The sequence below is a fragment of the Papio anubis genome, chromosome 14 (assembly GCF_008728515.1).
Source record: "Papio anubis isolate 15944 chromosome 14, Panubis1.0, whole genome shotgun sequence".
Classification (NCBI taxonomy): domain Eukaryota; kingdom Metazoa; phylum Chordata; class Mammalia; order Primates; family Cercopithecidae; genus Papio; species Papio anubis.
The window spans coordinates 92,740,158-92,761,163 of NC_044989.1; the positions used below are offsets into that span (position 1 = coordinate 92,740,158).

The 21,006-nt window shown below is 36.8% G+C and overlaps 1 protein-coding gene across 1 annotated transcript in view; it reads right to left on the minus strand.

Annotated features, from left to right (window-relative positions):
• Positions 1–4,990: 4,990 nt before the first annotated feature.
• The window catches only part of BUB1 (BUB1 mitotic checkpoint serine/threonine kinase), a 41,964-nt gene continuing 25,948 nt past the window's right edge, over positions 4,991–21,006 (minus strand). The window contains exons 17-25 of the mRNA XM_003909115.4: positions 20,759–20,846; positions 17,873–18,111; positions 16,577–16,720; positions 9,289–9,404; positions 8,813–8,974; positions 8,478–8,635; positions 8,205–8,376; positions 6,894–7,000; positions 4,991–5,318 (exon numbers count right to left, since the gene is read on the minus strand). Coding sequence (XP_003909164.1) covers positions 5,123–5,318; positions 6,894–7,000; positions 8,205–8,376; positions 8,478–8,635; positions 8,813–8,974; positions 9,289–9,404; positions 16,577–16,720; positions 17,873–18,111; positions 20,759–20,846 — 1,382 coding nt within the window. The 3' untranslated portion in view covers positions 4,991–5,122. The remainder of the gene's footprint in view (positions 5,319–6,893; positions 7,001–8,204; positions 8,377–8,477; positions 8,636–8,812; positions 8,975–9,288; positions 9,405–16,576; positions 16,721–17,872; positions 18,112–20,758; positions 20,847–21,006) is intronic.

The window sequence follows — 21,006 nt, forward strand, 5'->3', positions numbered from 1 at the left end:
ACAGATTACTCATGTTCAAATATCGGTCAAAATATTTTTGTCATATTCAAAATACTAAATGTAATTTTTTAATCTCAACATTTCTTTTGTTTATTAGAAGAAAGCAAATGGCTAGTACACTGGGGGAAAAAAAAAATCCCTGTAATCTTTATTTGGATAAAAGATTTAAGTCCCTCATATATTTTGACGGACTAGTGATATTAGCAACCGAAGTAGCACCACTCTAGAAAATGGATGACTACAGTTGGAGCAAATGAAAAAGATTTTGCCAGAGGCAAAATGCAACATGTTTTCAGCAGCAGTCATAGTTCCACCAGGGCCATTGGTGAAACTCCATGGTATTACCTGAGTTGTTTTTAATACAATAACATATGTTAAGTACTTACAAAATGCTTACCCTTAATTGGGATGAGTTTAGCCTGAAGACAGAACATAATTTATTTAATATTATTTCACTTGTCACAATTAAATACATACATTGACTAAATATGTGATAATTTGTAATCCCTTCCTTTTGAGTTCTTTGTAAGGTACATAATAAATACTTCAGGGTTTTGATAATATAGTCATTACATCTATTCAGTTTTTCTCTCTTTATAATTTTTATTCACGAGAGTATTTATAATGATACGTAAGTAGTAATAAATAGACAAAATGAATCTGTGAAAACAACATTGTCTTTTTAAAATTTAGCCTGGGTGTCCATTTGAAATTTCTGTGTCATCGGACGTCTGTTTTTTCACACTACAAAAAGCCAAACAACAAACACTCGCATCTTTTCACTTTATTTCTAAAAAAGTATTTTCTTTCTCTTCCACATTCAGTTTGCTTTTGAGATAAGCGAGGATAGAGGGAGAGCTTGTTTGCAATGCACTGTACCGTTGGTGGATAATTTCCTCTTACACTGTACTTGTCATTTTTTGTTTACTCATTTGGAAAAATGATCTAGAGAACAAAGTAAGCTTCTCATTCCAATATTCAAAATTTGTGGTACTTAAAATTTGTTTATGTAAATATATCAACCAAATTTAAAGAGAATAAAGAAGAAACACACATTTTGTAAAAGGGTCTTAAATGTAATATATGTATATTTTAAAACAGTTTCCTATTGGGAAGCATAATTCTACGGACCTTTTGTTTTCCAACAAGGTATTGGTTAAGATATCACTGGGGCTTTTCAGTAATGAGCTAGCTGAATGCTTCCACAGGTACATTCAACTATTTGGCCCACCTTGGCTGTTGCCTCCAGACTAACAAATTTAACAAAAAATTTAATCAGTAAGCAGAGTAGTTTTGTGTATTATAATTAGTTTATACTAGTCTTTAAATATATCCAGTTCCTACCAAATTCACTGCTCTGTATTAGTTGGCATATCACTAAATACTACTGTAAATCTTACAAATAATGCTGATATGTTGAAGAAATTATTGTCTCATGTTTTCTGGGTACAGCATCAAGAATACTTTTGTATCAGATAAAGTGAAAAAGAAAGGAGTCTTAAAATATTAATAAAAATGCACAAATAGTCAAGTAAAAATGAGGAAAATGAGTCTCACATTTCCAAATATGGGGTTCATCTATATCTATAGGCATAACCTCAGCTAGAATCCATACAGTCTTAGATTTCAAGTAATCTGGCAGGCTCTTGAATATCTGGAGACATCCTGATTTGTTTTAGATTATTTCTATGTAAAGTTTTAAAAATAAGGCAAATCAGCTTAAAAGTGAATATATTTTGATTTTAAAGTTCATAAATGAAATAAATATTCCTTGTGATTCATTATTTTTATGTACTAGTTTGAAAATTAAAAAACAGTAAGTGTAATGTATTTAGATTTTACATGTCTTAATGTGAACTAAAAGTTTGGCTTTAGATCCTTTTAATTTTTTCTTTTTTAGAGCAAGCTGAATAGAAACAACTTTGTCTTTGTTCATGAAACCCCACCCAATTATCATTCTTCCTTGAGATTAATTAGAGTAGTATGGTATTTGACAATGAGAATTTTCCTATCAATTTTTATATTGTTTATTAAAATTTTGGAAAGGTAGTATGATAATGACTCACTTAGAAACTTAATCATTAATTTACACTTTTCATTTAACAAACTAAAATGCACACTGCCTTTTTTACTGAGAATATAGAAGGCTCTGGCACTCAAGGAAGTTCTAACCACATGGGATGGGGCATAAATTCTAAGAAGTCATCTTTCACACAATAGGCTGTAGTTAGTGTTTACTATTTTGTAGTATCTCTTGAAACTGTAAGGCATGCAGTGACACCCTAATTTGATGTGTGGTGTGTGGTTAATCCATCAACTCAACATGCTTATGAATTTATATCTTCAGTTTCTAACTTTCAAACTAGTACCTACAGTATAATGGATCACAAGAAACATTTATTACATGTATGGACTTTAAGCTGATTTACCTTAATCACTTTTAAGCTGATTTACTTTACTTTAAAAATTTTACATAGATATAATCTAAAATAAATCGGGATGTCTCCAGAAATTGAAGAGCGTACCAAATTACTTGAAATCTAAGTCTATATTGATTCTAGCTAAAATTATGCCTTTAGATATAGATTAACCCTATATTTGGTCATTTATGAAATCAATTTATGATATCATAAATGTCACACAGTTCTTGAGTGACAACAGTAGGACCCAAACTGAAGCCCTTCAAATACAGAAGTGGCACATTTTGTTAAACAGAATATTAAAATTGTATTCTTCCCTGCATTTTCAGCGGTTGATGCTAGTCAATCTTATTGATTTCACTAAATTAAAGAAGAAAAAAGACATTGTTTTTATTCTATTAATCCTTCCAGTTTCTGCTTATATTCCAAGTATATTTCTCATAATTCTCCACAGGGTTACTTTCAGAAGTACATTTTCAGGCCCTAGTAATTATTGTTTTGAAGTCCGTACTGTTATTCATCCCTGGCATAAACTAAAAAAACTGAAATAAGCCACAGCTTTTTCATTGAATCATTTTAATAGACTGTGGTTTTCATTTCTATAGGTGTAAAGCCTAAGGAATTAAAAGAAGTATTCCCATTCTTTACTAATATTTCATAGTCTGTCTTACATGTAGACAGTATGTGTCCAGGACTTGATATTTTCAAAATCTGCTCAGCATTGGTGTGCAGTCACTGGCTACTGTGATTTTTAAGACATCTCTCATATAGAAAACATGCTCTTAGATGTAAAGAGTCAGAGAGAAGGCCAAGATTTTTAAGACTTCAGTCAAGTTGGGTGTCTGTACACATGTGTGTGCATTTACTGTGTAAATAAGAGCACATGTCTACTGAGTACCTTTAGTGAGAAGGGGAAATACGTATCTGTATGTGTATATATATACATGCACACACACATATGTATGTATATGTATACACACACACATATAAATATCCTTGTGCTTTTTTTTAACAAAATTGCCTCAAATTTTTATTAGCAAGAAAAATATATAGGAAATATCTATGTTTCAAAGGACGAAAAAGACAAAAAGTATGTCTAAGGAAGCATAATATATGAGGTTTTTTCTTTCACTAAAGGAGATAGGTCTTTAAATATTACATTCTGGGGAACCATTTATATTTTCTATTTTGTTAGTGCAATAAAAAAGGAACAAGATCCTGATAGTTACATCACTTTATTTTCACGAGGCTCCCTAACTTAGCAAGCCCTTTCAGTGACTAGGCATCGAGGTGATTGAGCAGACTGCTGGCATGAAGGTGACCTAGGTTCTGGAGGAATTTCAAGGCTCTGTTTCATGGGCAACTGGAGACAACGAAGATTGCCGTGTTAACGTAATTGATATTCAAGCGAGTAGGTATATTCACAGCTTTTACAAGGGTATTATGGGCTGTCAGACTGTAGAAGAATTCAGCCTGAGAGAGTAGAATGTTGTTATCAGGAGGTAGAGACAGCCTGGATTTACATGAGGTCCATACATAAATAAATAAATAAGGTCCAAAGCAGCCCAGATTCCTGAAGCCAATGCATGAGTTCTTGTCATGTATATACTGTATCCTGTATTTTATGTTTCAACACCCTCTGCAAACATCACATGCAGGCTGCATACATTGAGTCTGATTTCCCTTGCTGATTGTATTTCCTCTTGGTAGTAAATCAGACACTTAGGGAGTTATTTTTTTTTCGTATGAGGCTACATCACATTGAAATGACTAAGACTATCAAGTCACATCAGAGCAAATCAGCAGAACACAGAGGCTCTGGGAGTACAGGTACAATACGGAAAAGATCAGGCTGTGCTCCTTTCTAATCTGGTTTTTTCACTCTGTCCTTCTCTGTGTCTGTCATAGTGTACTGCTCAAGATTAACGTTAAATAAATAGGTTTTGGACTGACTGAATAGATATTAAACAAATTCATGAAGAATGCAGGAATGAATAAATATATGAATAAATCCTTCCTTCTGTGTGGATGCAACCCTGGAAATCATAATTTTGATGCATAAGAAATATAACACGCTGAAGGAAAGATCTTATTGAACCTAGGATGGCTTCATATATATGAGGTATGGAATAGAACAATTTTCCTTTCTGTCATTCAAATTTCTATTCGATCCATGTAGGTCTTATTGGCAAGCTAAGAAACTATCAATATAACTGTTGTTAAGCTGATCAACAGCATTATTAAAATGTCAGTATTGATATACATTCTAATGAAGGACAGGTACCATAAAGGACAGGCAAGCTTTATTCATAAAAACTTGAAGTCCCTTGGAAATGTTAGGGAAATGTGTGTGTGTGTGTGTGTGTGTGTGTTTACACAGACACCAAACTTCAAATTGGGAAAATAGCTGCCTTGGCCCTTTTTTGGCTTAAATAGGTCAGTGTTTAAAAAGTGATTTCTAAATGCGCACATCTGAATTATTCTCACGAATGCGTGCATCCCAGAAACAGCCCAATAAGCCTGCTACATAGGGACCTTATGCATTTTGTTGAAATATTTTAACAACTAAGTCACACGGAAATATTCTGTGGGATTTATTGTTAACAAACATTTACATAAACAGCAAATGAAAGAAATCAAGGTTTAAAGTGAGCAGATTCGTATTTACAGTGTGATTTTTAAGGATTGTCTATATTCAAATTTTATTTTCGTGAACGCTTATATTCTAAGAGCAGTACAATTAGCCTATTACGTAGGGCCCTAATCTTGTTAGTATAGTGTTGTTGAAATACTTTCTTCAGCTTTTGCCTTAACAAATCCAAAGATGGAAGATGATGACTATCTGGAATATTCAACATGATGTGAAAAAATTCATTCCACATATCCAAATGAGGAAGCCTGAAAAAGACAAAGCATAAATAATGGCTAAAATGTAGCCTTCAATATGCAGGATAACCCTACCCCTGCATCTGACTTCCACAGGCTTGGACAGTTTAGTATAACAACTCTCACCTAAACACAATACAATGCAGCAAGTATGGAAACACTGTATCTATTACATATGAGAGAGATTCAAGACCCAATTGAACGTCTTATACATCTTGTTCCAAAAAACAATATAATCTTTTAGCAATACTGCAAGTCAAAAAATTTTCTCTCTCTCTCTTTAAATAAAAACCCAAACTGTCTGCTTCTGGCTAGCCATACATATAATACTGCCAGAATTGGATAATCTGGCCAAATGCTTGTGTCAAGCCTAATTGCACATGCACCAGGACCAGGTAGACAGGCTGGACTGCCCAGGAGAGAGCTCAGAGTTAAGAGTTCCAACTACTATAATTGTTAAAATTAACTGCAGAAACTCTAGAACGTGGAGATAAGGCTTTGGAGAGAAAGTAGAATGTAACGGAATTGTGCTCCAGACAGGAAATGCCATCAGGTCTGCTGAGGGTTAACTTCCAGATCTTCTTCACACTGGTGGTCAGAGATGTAACTATCTGCTCCTTCAATTTTGAGCCAAAGATGGAATAAAGTATTTGCCAAACACGAGGGTTCATTATGCAGAATAAAGAATAGTTGTTATAAGCTTTCCTCCAGGGTCTGAACCTCACCTTATTTATGCACAGTATATGACATTTCATAAAATTATTGCTATTTGTCTTTTTTTTTAGTGGGGGCTGGGGGAGATGAGGTTCACAGGAATCCCATCTTATGTTTTCTCAAGAAGATATAAACATATGTAAAAGTCCATTAGGCTGTACACTTAAGATGAGTGTACTTTTCTGCATGTTTTTATGCCTCAAAAAAGAAAGTATAAGTGATATAATGAATATGCAGGTACCAAAAACTCAGCTTAAACAAAACATTCCAACAGTGTGTTCACACATTGTGTTAGGAGAGCCATCCATGTTGACAGGAAGAACTCTTGCCTAATCATGAATTTTCACTGTGATTTATAAACAAAAAAAAAAAGAAGAAAGAAAAAATCTTTGAGAAGCTCAAGTAACACAGGGCTAGGACTGTCCTGTGAGAGAGAGCTACTCATCATATTACTTTATAATTTATGAAGCACTTTCACACACTATTTCCTTTGCTTCTTACAAATATCTGACAAAAACAGGATCAGTATTTCCACAGACCAAAAAAAAAAAAAAAAAAAAAAAGTGAAAACCTGAGGACTAGTGACATTAGGTGATTAGGGGTGGAAACATTTGCATGTGTACAGGATGTCAACCATTTGGCCAGGAGCTTTCAGTGAGAACATCAGCTGCCCCAGTGGGGAGACAGAAGTGGTAAAGCTATGCAGCTTGCTCCCTGTGCCCAGTGCCCAGGACTGTCCTGTCACCATACTGCCCAAGGCATAGGATTTCCATGTGGTGACAGAGATCCTTTTTTTTTTTTTTTTGCCAGATGGAACCTAACATTCTGCTCTAGTTATGCTCTTTTCACTACAGCACCAACGCTAATACCCACCTTCTAAAAAGACCTTCAGGCTTACACTCGCCTCCTTCGTTTTTCACTTTCATGTAAGTGCCAAAGAGCATGCAATATACTGTTGCAGCAACCCCAAAGTAATCAATCTATGAAGAAGACAGAGGTATATATGACTTAAATGGTAATTTACACATGACTATATGAAGATGCCTGTCTAAGGCAGCAAGTTAAATACTCACAGGATTTTACTTTTAAAACATTTTGGAAGGCATTTGTTCAACCACCCCACTAACATGTCTTACTGAATATCTAGGCTTTGCCAGAGGCTTCCACAGATAGCAGACGACCCTCCACCTCCTAAGGTAGTCTCTGGGAAAGCTCTGCCCTCGTGAGCTACCACGACCCTCTCAAGTCCTTCATTCTGTCACACGGGGCAAACACAACACTCTAAGCCCTCGTCCACAGGGACAGCTTGGAAGTCCTCCCGGCTCACTGCCCTGGGACTCTGGCTGTCGTTCTCTAACTTGCCCCCATGGCCTCTTGTTGTGTGACATGTTCATAACTGAAAAGAACACTCCAGTCCCCTCCACATCCACAGGATGGAAAACGACCGTCTCCTAAGGCCTCACTAGCAGTGACAACATACTAGAAACAAGACCCCCACCTCCGAATCTTTGCCCCTTTTACCACGGGCTCCCGGAAAGACATAGTTCTCACCAGGGAACTTGGCGGTTGGTTTTGTTAACCCAGGTTCAAAACTTTTCATTTATCCCAATTAGCATTCTCCCCCCTGGCCACCTAATATTCTAGTTGGTTGAAAATTCTGCAATCTTCCATTAGAATAATAATGATCCATTTCCTGATCTGACCAGTTGGGAATCTGGCTATACCATCTATTATAGTCAAACCCACCATCCTGCCTGAGAGCATCCCAGGTATATCCAACATGTGCTCAGCTCTGCCCAGAGTGGGCATGCGGGTCTCCCTGTTATCCTGATTTAGGAAATCGGGCTGGCCTACCTTGACCTCAATAAACCAAGCTGTCTCTTTGCTGCATGACTTCCTTTCTGAAGGGTTCACTAATCATTAAATACTCTTCCCGATGATCAAACACCACAGAATATATCTGCTCCCCTTTCCTGATAATAGGATCTATAATGGACCAATAAGAAAGTAGAGTATTTTTCAGGAATAGAATTCTCTCCCTGCCATGTCGGCCTTAGGCTCATCTCTCCTTCAACTGCTCCTCAAGAGACCACCTCAAACTACCTAGATCCCCAAATTCATTTTGAAAATCTGATGAGTGCAACACAGAAAAATATTTCCAAGTCCCTCACTTTACTTTTATACCTGGTAGTTCCATGGTTTGTTGCTGAGCATCTCAACACACTGAAAACCAGATGTTTCACACTTTGCTGTGAATATAGTTCCTTTTGGAAAAAGTTTCATATCTATACTCTGACCCAGGTCAATCAGTGCCAAGCCAGCAGATAAATCATCTTCATCATCCTGTTCCAAAAATCTGTATTAAACACAAACAAAGCCGGGCTGCATAAGCACAAATGATGAAAGGCTGCTATGGAAACAGGAAGAGAAGAACCCTGTTAAAAGCATAACACTTGCCCGTTTCCAAGTATGAAATTGTCTGGCTTAATGTCTCCATGAATGATTTCACAGTCATGCACTTGCTCAATCATGTAAAGCATTCTCATAGCAAAAGAGATGACAAGACCTTGAGGCATCACTTTCTCAGGGGTATTTTTATAGAGGTTAATGGCATTCTAGGAACAATGGAAAGTGGAATCCTGAGTTAGCGGCACAAGATTAATAAAATTTCAAATTGAGAGCTTTGCCCCTGCCCACCACTCCACAAAAGCCCCAACGACAAAAGTACGTGCAAGGTACAAGCCAAAAATGCATTTTAAATTCATGTGCTCATCATAAAAATGAATACTTACTAATAATGTTCCATAGCTGTAGAGCTCTCCTACTAACACACTGCCGTTCTGGAAGAAGTGGGCAGAATAGAACTTCATAAACATGTGTTGCATAGTTGGCTTTAGTCTTTCCATCAACTGGGTCCCAATGTAGAATTCCCAGGGGTTGGCAGGCTTCTGGACCTGCAAATCAGGTATGTGAAATTCATATCCAGTCTCACATTCTGAAAAATGATAGCAATAAAGCAACCTCTATCCCAATAAAGATGTGGTGTTGACAGTGATAACAAGCTATGAACTGTTGTTGCAATGTGGGACTTGCTGCAAGACAATCCTAGTGAGAAAAAAATTCTAAATCCTTTATAGTTTTTGTTTTTTAATTGCCAACTATAGACATAAATAAAAACACCACTATCTTAAAGAAAAAAAAATGATTGGCAAACTCAAGGTCTAAAATTCATTTCTATAACATACCAAAAAAAACACAGGTCATTTACCTTTAAAACAAATTTCTGTTTATTTTTAGCATCATTCACATCTCCCTGGGTAGCTTCGTACACCTGGGCAAAGGCTCCTTCTCCAAGAAGGTGATGGACGTTGATCAGCTTAGAACCTTAGAAGATCATTGAAAATTTTAATTTATGTAAGCCTTTTATTTTAAATAGTTTTCAATTTACAGAGAAGTTACGAGAGTACAGTTTTCTGTATATTTTGCATCCACTGTCTGCAATTGTTAACTCTTACATAACCATGGTATATTTGTCACAAATAATCAATCAACCAAAGTATTACGCTCCTATTAACTAAACTCTACATCTTACTCACATTTCCCTAGTTTTTGCCTATGTTCTAGGATACATTATGTTTAGTCATCATGTCCACTTAGCCTCTTCTGGGCTGTGAGTTTCTCAGATGTTCCTTGTTTTTGATGACCTTAACAGTTCCAAAGAGTACTGGTCGGGTATGCTGTAGAATGGCCCTCAAATTGGGTTCGTTTGACGTATTTCTTGTGGTTACTTTGGAGTTACTGGATTTTGGGGGAAGACCACAGAGGTGAAGTTGTAGTAGTTTTTTGTTTGTTCTTTAAAGACAGGGTCTTGCTGTTGCCCAGTCTGGGTTGCCATGGCAAGGTAATAGCTCACTCCAGCTTTGACCTCCTGGACCCAAGTGATCCTCCCACCTCAGGCTCCTGAGTAGCCAGGACCACAGGCATGCACCACCATGCCCAGCTAATTCTTAAATTTTTGGTAGAGATGGGGTCTCACCATGTTGCCTAGGCTTGTCTCAAATTCCTGGCTTCAAGTGATCCTCCTGCCTTGGCCTCCCAAAGTGTTGGGATTACAGGAGTGAGAAAACACACCTAGACTGTACTAGATTTTTTAAATTAAATTAAAAAAAAAAAGAATTCACATGTTCAAAATCAGATGTAAAGAAGTAGATTTCTGGTTCCTGGTCCAGCATATGAGGAGCTTGGAGTCATCCCTCCACCCTCATAGTAAGCCAAATGGCTGAAAATCAATAACACTTCTGAGATCCATTAGAGAACTGAGGTCAAAGGACAATCTGCTTCCTCCAAAATTGGACAGACAGACAGGTGAATACAGAGAATCACAGCTTGCCAAAGTAGAAGGCCAGGAACAGAAGCCACTGCTGGAACCAGTACTGGGGGAGTTATAATGTAAAGAACTGCACATCTCAGACCTTATTTAAGAAGTCCCTAGGGAAACCCAAAGACAACAGGGATAACAAAAATAAGGACACAAAGGGCAATTATAGCCTCTGATATAGTGACAGCAAACTGTAAACACAGCCTAACCCTAGACAGATTAAGCATGAAAGCTCACACTAAAGGTCTATTTAATCTCATTTCCTTTTAGCTCATATATTAGGTCTGGCTCTTAACAAAAAATCACAAGGCATAGTAAAAGACAAAAATCACCAGAGTAAGCATCAGAAATAGACACACATATGGCAGAGATTTTAGAATTATCATACTAGGATTTTGTTGTTTGTGTTTTTAGAGATAGGTTCGCACTCTGTCACCTAGACTAGAGTGCAGTAGCATGAACATAGCTTACTATAGCCTAAAACTCAGGTGATCTTCCTGCCTCAGCCTCCCATGTAGCTAGGACTGTAGGTGCACACCATTAAGACTGGTTAATCTTTTAATTTTTTGCAGAGACAGAGTCTCGCTGTTGCCCAGGCTAGTCTTGAACTCCTGGCCTCAAGTGATCATCCTACCTCAGTCTCCCAAAGTGGTGGGATTACAGGAATGAGCTACCATGCCCGGCCCACACTAGAATTTTTTTTTTTAATTCTAATTGACATGCTAAGGGTTCTAATGAAAAAAGTAGACAGTGTGCAAGAAGAAATGGGTAATATAAGCAGAGAGAAACTGAGAAGCAAAAAAAGGTGCTAGCAATAAAAACCCACTGTAATAGAAATAAAGAATGCCTTGGATTGATTCACCAATACATGGCAGGGAAAAGAATCAGTGAGCTTGAAGATAAGCCAATAAAAACTTCCAAAAATGAAATGCAAAAAAAAAAATATATATATATATATATATATAAAGAAAGAGACAGAATAGAGTATTTAAGGAGTGTGGGACAACTACAAAATGTGTAACAGATGTAGAATGGAAATACCAGAAGGAAGAAGGGAGAAAGGAACAGACAAAAATATTTGAGGCCGGGCGCAGTGGCTCACGCCTGTAATCCCAGCACTTTGGGAGGCCATGATGGGCGGATCACTTGAGGTCAGGAGTTCAAGGCCAACATGATGAAACCCCATCTCTACTAAAAATACAAAAAATTAGCTGGGTATGGTGGCGGGCATCTGTAGTCCCAGCCACTCAGGAGGCTGAGGCAGTAGAATTGCTTGAACCCCGGAGGTGGAGGTTGCAGTGCACTGAGATTGTGCCACTGCACTCTAGACTGGGCAAAAAGAGCAAAACTCTATCTCAAAAAAAAAAAAAAAGAAGAAAGAAAAAAAAATTGAAGCAATAATAGCACAAAATTTTCCAAAATTAATGATAGACACCAAACCACAGATCCAGGAAGCTCAGAGAGCACCAAGCAGGATAAATACTGAAAAATCAACACCTAGGCATACCATATTCAAATTGCAGAAAAAGACACAGAGAAAATATTGAAAGAAGCAAGATAAATAAAACCATCTTACCTATAGAGGAGCAAAGATGAGAATTACACAGGACTTCTCAGAAACCATGCAAGCAAGAAGAGAATGGAGTGAAATATCTAAAGTACTTAGCAATTTGGAATCCACCAATCTAGAATTCTGTATCCAGTAAAATTATCCTTCAAATATGAAGAATAAAAACTTCCTTACACAAGCAAAAAAGATTAGTTGTGATGTATATTGCAAACACTATGGTAACCACTTAAAAAAATTTTTAAAGAAGTATAATTAATATGCTAAGAGAGGTGGCGACAAAATGGAATTATGAAATAACTCAAAATCAGAGAAGGAAGAAAGAGAGTAGAAGACAAAGAACAAGGGCAGGGAATAGAAAAATATGGTGACAATCCAATTATATCAACAATCACTTTAAATATCAATGGTCTAAATATACCAATCAAAACAAAGACATACTTTAAATACCAAGACAGATGAAAAGTAAAGGGGTAAGGCCAGGCGCAGTGGCTCACACTTGTAATCCCAGCATTTTGGGAGGCCAAGGAAGGTGGATCACCTGAGGTCAGGAGTTTGAGACCAGCCTGACCAATATGGTGAAACCCCATCTCTAAAAAAAAATACAAAAATTAGCTGGGTGTGGTGGTGTGCACCTGTAGTCCCAGCTACTCAGGAGGCTGAGACAGGAGAATCACTTGAACCCAGGAGGCAGAGGTTGCAGTGAACCAAGATCATGGCACTGCACTCCAGCCTGGGTGATAGAGCAAGATACCTTCTCAAAAAAAAAAAAAAAAAAAAGTAAAGGGATAGAAAAAGATATACCATGCTAACACTAACAAAAGAAAGTGTAATAATAGCTATATTCATTTCTGACAGAGCAGACTTCAGAGCAAAACAATTACCAGCATAGAAAAGGGCATTACGTGTGTGTGTGTGTGTGTGTGTGTGTGTGTGTGTGTATATAAGACAAGGTCTTGCTACGTTCCCTGGCTAATCTGAACTCCTGTGCTCAAGTGATCCTCCAGCCTCAACCTCCCAAGTAGCTGGGACTTGTAGGTACATGTCGCCATGCCTGGTTAATTTTCTAAAAAATTTTTTGTAGAGATGAGGCCTCACTGCATTGCCTAGACTTGTCTCAAACTCCTGGCCTCAGTTGATCCAATTGCCTTGGCCTCCCAAAGTGCTGGATTACAGGTGTGAGTCACTGTGCCTGGCCTGTATTATATAATGTTAAAGGGATTAATTCTCCAAGAAGACATAATGTGTATAAGCCTAACAACAAAGTAGCAAAATATGTGAGTCAAAAGTTACCAAAAACTAATAGAACTGCAAGGAGAAAAAGATGAATTCACTATTATAGTTGGCGACTTCAACACCCTTCCATCAGAAATGGACAGATCAACTGGGTGTGGTGGCTCACACCTGTAATCCCAGCACTTTGGGAGGCTAAGACAGAAAGATTGATTGAGGTCAGTAGTTCGAGACCTGGGCAACATAGCGAGAACCCTATCTCTGCCACAAAAAAAAAAAAAAAAAAAAAAAAGAGCTGCATGTTGTGGTGCATGACTGTAGTCATAACTACTCAGGAAGCTGGGGCCAAAGGACTGCTTGAATCCAGGAGTTTGAGGTTGCAGTGAGCCAAGATTGCGCTACTGCACTCCAGTCTGGATGACAGAGTGATACCCTGTTTCAACAAAGAAAGAAAAGAAAAGAAGGGGAGGGGAGGGGAGCAGAGGGGAGGGGAGGGGAGGGACAGGGAGGGATGAGAAGGGGCAGATAAAGCAGGCAGGAAATCAGCAGTAAAAACATGGTTGAACTGAATAGTAGCATCAATCAATTGGATCTAATTGACATTTATGGAATACTTCATCTAATAACAGCGGAATATACATTCTTCTCAAGCTCACATGGAATATTCACCAAAATAGACAACATTCTGGGCCATAAAACACATTTTGCCAAATTTAAAAGAACAGAAATCATACACAGTATGAAAGATAGTTGTAAAGTCCCCCAAATACTTGGAGATTAACCATAATTCTGAATACCACATTGGTCAAAGAAGTCTCAAGAGATATTTAAAAATATTTTGAACCAAATGAAAATGCAAATACAATTTACCAAAATTTGTGGGATGCAGTAAAGGAAAATTTGTAGCACTAAATACATATATTAGAAAAGAAGATCTAAAAATCAATGAGATTCTACCTTAAGAAACCAGAAAAAAGAGCAAATTAAAACTAAAGTAAGCAGAATAAAAGAAATAAACATTACAGTAGAAATCAACAGTGGAATGCCATATCCACAAATGAGAACTGAGATGAAATGAACAAATTCCTTCAAAGACGCAATCTACCAAAGCTCACAAAAGAGACACAGATAATCTGAACAGTCCTATAGTTGTTAAAGAAAAGGAATCAGTAACAGATAACCTTCCAAAACGGGAAGCACTAGGCTCAGATGGGTTCACTAGTGAATTCTATCAAACATTTGAGGAAGAAATTGTATCAATTCTCAACAATCTCTTGCAGATGAAAGAAGCAGAGGGAATACTTCCTATCTCATTCTAAGGGGCTCTAAGGGGCCAGCATTTCCCTGACACCAAGACCAGATAAAGATCTTACAAGAAAGGAATACTATAGACCAGTACCTCTCATGAACACGGATACAAACATCTTCAGCAAAATATTAGTAAATCCAATCCAACAATGTATAAAAAGAATTGTAAGTAAATCCAATCCAACAACACATAAAAAGAATTATACACTATGACAGCCAAGTGCAATTTATCCCAGGTATCCAAGGCTAGTTCAACACTTAATTAATTAGTTAATTTCAATTAATGAAATCCATCACATCAACAAAGAAGAATCATATAATCATATCAATAAATGCAGAAAATATTGAAAGGAGCACAAAAATAAAATCCAACACCCACTTATGATTTAAAAAAAAAAAAAAAAACCCTCTCAGCAAACTAGGAATAGATACTTTCTGACAAAGAACATGTACCAAAAACCTGCAGCTAAAATCGTATTTATAGGTAATAAACTATGTAGATGCTTTCGCCCTAAGATCAGGAACAAGGCAACAATAGGAAACCAACCAACCAATTAGAAAATGGACAAAAGACCTGGATAGACATCTCACTGAAGAAGATATACTGATGGCAAATAAGCATATGAAAAAATATTCAACACCGTATGTCTTCAGGGAATTGAAACTTATAACAAGATTGAGATATCACTATTCACCTATCAGAATGGCTAAAACCCAAAATGCTGACAACCACCTAATGAGGGCAAGACTGGGGAACAGGAGCTCTCATTCACTGTTGGTGGGAATGCTAAATGGTACAGCCACCTTGGAAGTTTCTTACAAAAGTAAACATACGCTCATCATATAACCCTGCAATTACACTCCTTCGTATTTACCCAACTTATGAGTTGAAAACTTATGTCCACACAAAAACTTGCATACTGATGTTTACAGCAACTTTATTCATAATTGCCAAAACGTGGAAGTAACCAAGATCTCTTTCATTAGGTGAGCGGAAAGGTTTAACTGTGTGGTATGTTCATGCAATAAACATTATTCAGTGATTTAAAAAAAAAAAGCTATCGGATCACGAAATGACACAGGGGAACCTTAAATGCATATTGCTAAGTAAAAGATGCCAACTGAAAAGGGTACATACTATATGACTCCAACTATATGACATTATGGAAAAGGCAAAACTACACAGACAGCAAAACAATCAGTGATTGCCAGGGGTTGGGGGACAAGGAGGAAGGGATGAATAGGTGAGACACAGGGGATTTTTAGGGTGAGGAAACGATTCTGTGTGATACTGTAATGATGGATACATGTCATTGTACTGCATTCGTCAAACCCCACAGAATATACAACCCAAAGAGTGAACCCTAATGTAAACTAGCACTTTAGTTAATAATGCATCAACATTGGCTTAATTTTAACAAATGTACCACACTCATGCAAGATGTTAATAACAGGAAAATCTGTGTGTGTATATGGGGAAGTAGGAATATGTACTTTATGCTGGATTTTTCTGTAAGCTTAAAACTTCTCTTAAAGTCTATTCATTAAAACATTTTAAATTTTTTAATATTGTGAATATTGTGAAGTCTTGCTCCCATTGTTTCCCACTCCCACCTACGGCTAACCATTTTAATTGTGGCATATAATACATACGGCTCTGCCCTTTTCATTTAACAGTATGGTATGTTTTGGAACTCATTCCCTATCAGTACAGAGTGAGCTTTCTTGTTCTGTTGCCAATATTACTATAGTATTTTACTACAGAAGTATATGATAATATCTATGGGAAATCCTTAAAAGTGGATGGCTGGGTTTAAAAGTACATGCATTTTTAATTTTAATAGATACTGGCAAATTGCCCTCATGAGCTGTAGGAGTTACAGTCCCAACAGCAAGCACAATCCTACAATCACGGCTTAACAAAATATTCAGTTTAGTATTACAGATACAACTCCCTACTGGAGGTAGGGGGGCAAATGGGAGAATCTCACACACATACACACACAAGTTACCATCAACTTCTCATAGACAAACAAGAATTTAACACTATATTATCCAAATAATTCTTACCCAATTGAAATTCAGTCTTGGGTTTGATGGCTGGAAGTTTACATTGCCATTCAAAAGTATTTGGATAGGAACTCACTGGTTTAGAAAGCCCAGCTAAAAGTTTGAAAATCAGCTTATCATCCCATGGGTTCCCAACAATGAAGTCTTAAAGGAATGAGAACAAAAAAAAAAAAGGAACATGAATTGAGAACTCAAGAACTTTACCAAATAAATTGTAGACAAAGTGAGTAGAGATATTTACTAAATAAGCTTTCAAAGCCTTATACTTTTAAGAGCATTGATTCAAAATTAAAAAGAACTATTTTTAAAAATCAAAATTGGTAACTCTGCAGTTTATTATTTGCCATTTTATATCTACAAGTTTGGATCAATATTCAGTTGTGACAAAGGGAATCAACTCTAGGTACATTTTCTCCACTCAACTGAATGGCTAGATTCTATCTTTAACACAATTGGGGATACATGTCTTAAGGGCAGATGTGGACATTAGTTAATTCTAATGTGCTCAGATAAACACATATTATTTAATCGCTTTTCCACTTACATCCACAAAACTTATACTACCTATCTGCAATTTGCATATATGAGATATACTTTGGGTCCACAAAAGAGAAATAATTTCTAAAAGTAAGAAAAAGCTTTCTCTCCAACCTGGAATGTTACAAAAAATTATATTAGTGGCAGTTATCAAATACTAATCCAACATGGTTAACACTCACTCAGTGCTAAGCACATGCAGAACACTGTTCTCAGTACTTTAATTTAACTGGTTCTTACAATAAGCCTCTAAGGTAGGTACTAGCATCAGCTCCACTCTACAGAAAAGAGGGATACGGAAATTTGAAATGGGCTCAGTCAAGATCACGTGACTACTTAAGTGAGGGAGCTAGAACATAGTCAGTCCATCTCCAGACTCTGTGCTCTTAACCACGATGCCAGACTGTTTATGTGTAACATGGTGAGGGGGAGGGGGTTCTCTTTAACCTTGAGCCTCAGTTTACTTTTCTGTAAAATGTAAAATATGATAGTATTAGATTAAATGCCTTGCACATAGCAGGCTGTCAATTTCTAATTCCCTCTTCTAACAGTAGTTATTTTGATACCTTCTAAAATTAAAATAGATTGATTTGCCCTTCAAGTATGCTACTGTTACTCCACTGTGATGCATTATGCAAGTTTTGTCTGAACTCAATGACTCAATGACATTCAAGTCCCACTGTGGGGTTCTTTGATGCGACAGCTTTCCCCACGCTACTGTCCTGATTCAAGGGCATAACAGAGAGTGAGTGTTCGTACTTGGAGCATCAGCATTCCCAAGTGAACTCATCTGCATCCGTTCTGCTTGGAGCCCAGCAATAGCATCTGGTGGATCTTCTGCAGTGGCAGCATCAGTGTCTGTGAGTCCGCAAGCCTCAACGCCCAACTCTGCCTCACAGGTAAGTACCCCACCTGCAGCAGGCTGGCTCAGACGGAGTAACGATGCTGAATACATGTGAGACGAGAAGGCCTGTTCTGGGCTTTTCTCTTGAATTGGACTGGACGTGTGAGAGGAATAAAGAAACCAGAACACCGCATGATTAGAAATCTGTTGGATTCAGTCACATAAAAGTCCCTTCTCATTCTAGAAATGACATTTCACAATAGCTTCACAGACTAAAAGTTGACTAAAGCATTTTTAGACAAATCTATGAAAATATACAGCTAGTACAATATGAACAGAATTAATAAAATCAAGATATGGTTGTATTAGATAAATAGGCGAGGTAATACATGGGATATTCTTTAGTAGGAAATTTAGTAGGAGTGGGTTTATTTCTCCAAGCTGCATCTATGCGACACTACTATCATCAAGACTGAATATTTAACTTTATTCCAAAAATGGCTCCTTTTATAACACTGAAACAAACAGAAAATGTCAATCACAATACAACACTCTAGTACACTTCCACATATACAGTCACGTGCTGCATCATAACAATTCAGAGAACAGCATGTGCAATGGTGGCCCCACAGGATCATAATGGAGTTGAAAATCTCTGGTCTCCCGGTGATGTGTGATGATCCGGACCCTAGGTGTGTAGGTCTCAGCTAATGTGTATGTTTGTGTGGTCGTTTTTAACAAAAAAAGTTTAAAAAGTGAAAAAAAATATTTTTTTAAATGCTTATAGAATGATATAAAGAAAAACTATTTTTGGATAGCTGTACAATGTGTTTGTTTTTTAAGCTAAGTGTTATCACTAAAGTCAAAAAGATAAAAGTTTTTAAGTTTTTAAAGTAAAAAAGGCACAGTAAGCTAAGGCTAATTTATTACTGAAGAAAAAGGTTTTTTTTACATAAATTTAGTGTAGCCTAACTATAGTGTTTCTAAAGTCCACAGCAGTGTACAGTAATGTCCTAGTCCCTCACGTTCACTCACCACTCACTCACTCACTGACTCATCCAGAGCAACTTCAGTCCCGCAAGCTCCATTTATGGGAAGCGCCCTATACAGAACACCATTTTTATCTTTTACATGGTATTTTTACTGTATCTTCTCTATGTTTACATTCACAAATTCTTATGCCACTCAGTATTCAATACAGTAACATGCTGTACATGTTTGTAGCCTACAAGCCACAGGTTAGACCTTATAGCCTAGGTGTGTAGTAAACTAACCAAACCATCTAAGTTCATGTAAGTACACTCTGATGTTCACACAACAATGAAATTGCCTAAGGACGCATTTCTCAGAATGTATCCCAGTTGTTAAGCAACTGCATGACTGTATATGGATGTATATGTATACACATATACATACGTGTACACATGCACACACACACAGTATACAGTTGATCCTTATTATTCATGGATTTCATATTTGTGAATTCACCTGCATGCTGAAATTTATTTGTAAACTTCAAATCAATACAGTGATTTTTCAGTCATTTACATATATGCAGAGCAGTGAAAAATTGAGCCACCTAACATACATGTTCTCAGCTAAGGTTGAACAAGGTGTCACTCAGCCTTCCTGTTCCAGCTCTTATACTGTAAACAAGCATCCTTTTCGAGCTATACTTAGTGCCACAATTTTTGTGTCTTTGTGCTTTTTCTTGATGATTTTGGTATTGAAAATGGTCCCAAAGTATAGTGCTGAAGTGCTCTCTAATGTTCTAAGCACTAGAAACCTGTGAAAATGTGTGTATTAGACAAGCTTTATTTAGATGTAAGTCAGTGTTGCTGGACATGAATTCAATGTTAATGAATTGACAATATATAATAAATAAGGTGTTTTTCAACAAAATGTTGTTATCAGAGGCTTGCAGGATGCTGTCTGTATTCCCTTTAAGAATATTCAGTATTCACTAATTCAGTGTTTGTGTGAACAAACTCTATAGTGTGGTGACTCTATAGAATTACAGTGAATAATGAGAACTGACTGCACATATATCTACACACACACACCCCCAAATATCTACCTAAACATACTGAAGTATGTATTTTTATACAAATAAATTTAGACATGCAATTTCATACACTGCTATTTTCACTTGTCACATTTTCCTGTTGTAAACTTTTTTCAACTATACTTTTTTTGTAATAATCTTAGGTATAAAGAAATGTTGCAAAGATAATAGAGAATTCCTGTGTACCCCTCACTCAATTTCTGCCAAGATTATCATTTCCTATTACAATGGTACCTTTGTCAAAACTAATAAACCAACATTTGCTCTGTTACTATTAACTAAACTGTAGACATCATTCGATTTCACCACTCTTTTCACTAAGGAACTTCTGCTTCAGGATCTAGTCCTGGGTACCATGTTGCATTTAGTTGTTATGTCTCTTTACTCTTCTTCCATCTGTGACAGTTTCTTAGTCTTTCCTAGTTTCCCGAGACCTTGACAGTTTTGAGGAGTACTGGCCAGGTATGCTGTAGAATGTCCTTCAACTTGGGTTTCTCTGATGTTTCCTCATCAAGCACTGGCCTGATATATCAAGTGCTTAGGTTCACTGTTGTATGTATATTCACGGAGAGTACCTTCTGACTTAAAGTTACTAGTCCATAAAATCTGTATCAGCCTTTAAGGCTAAAATCAAGTATTCTATTACAGCCTAAAAGGCACAGCTAGAATGAAAATGGTAAGCAATGTTAGAATGGAAATGACGAAAATGACAGAACCAAATAAACCCTCACAATACCTGAATTTTTTATCCTTTGGAGGCACCACCATGTTTTCTTCACAAGAATCCAAAGTCACATGGGTGCACTGTTTTGCTATCACATTTTCTGAAAGATTCAAAAATTAGAGACAGATATATTAGATGCACATGCGTGCACAACACACACCATTTGATATGGTTACAAAGTCTAGGATTTCTTTTGACACTGACTTGCATTATGATTTCAAAATAGTGTTCCATTGTAAAATGTATAATAAGATTCAAAA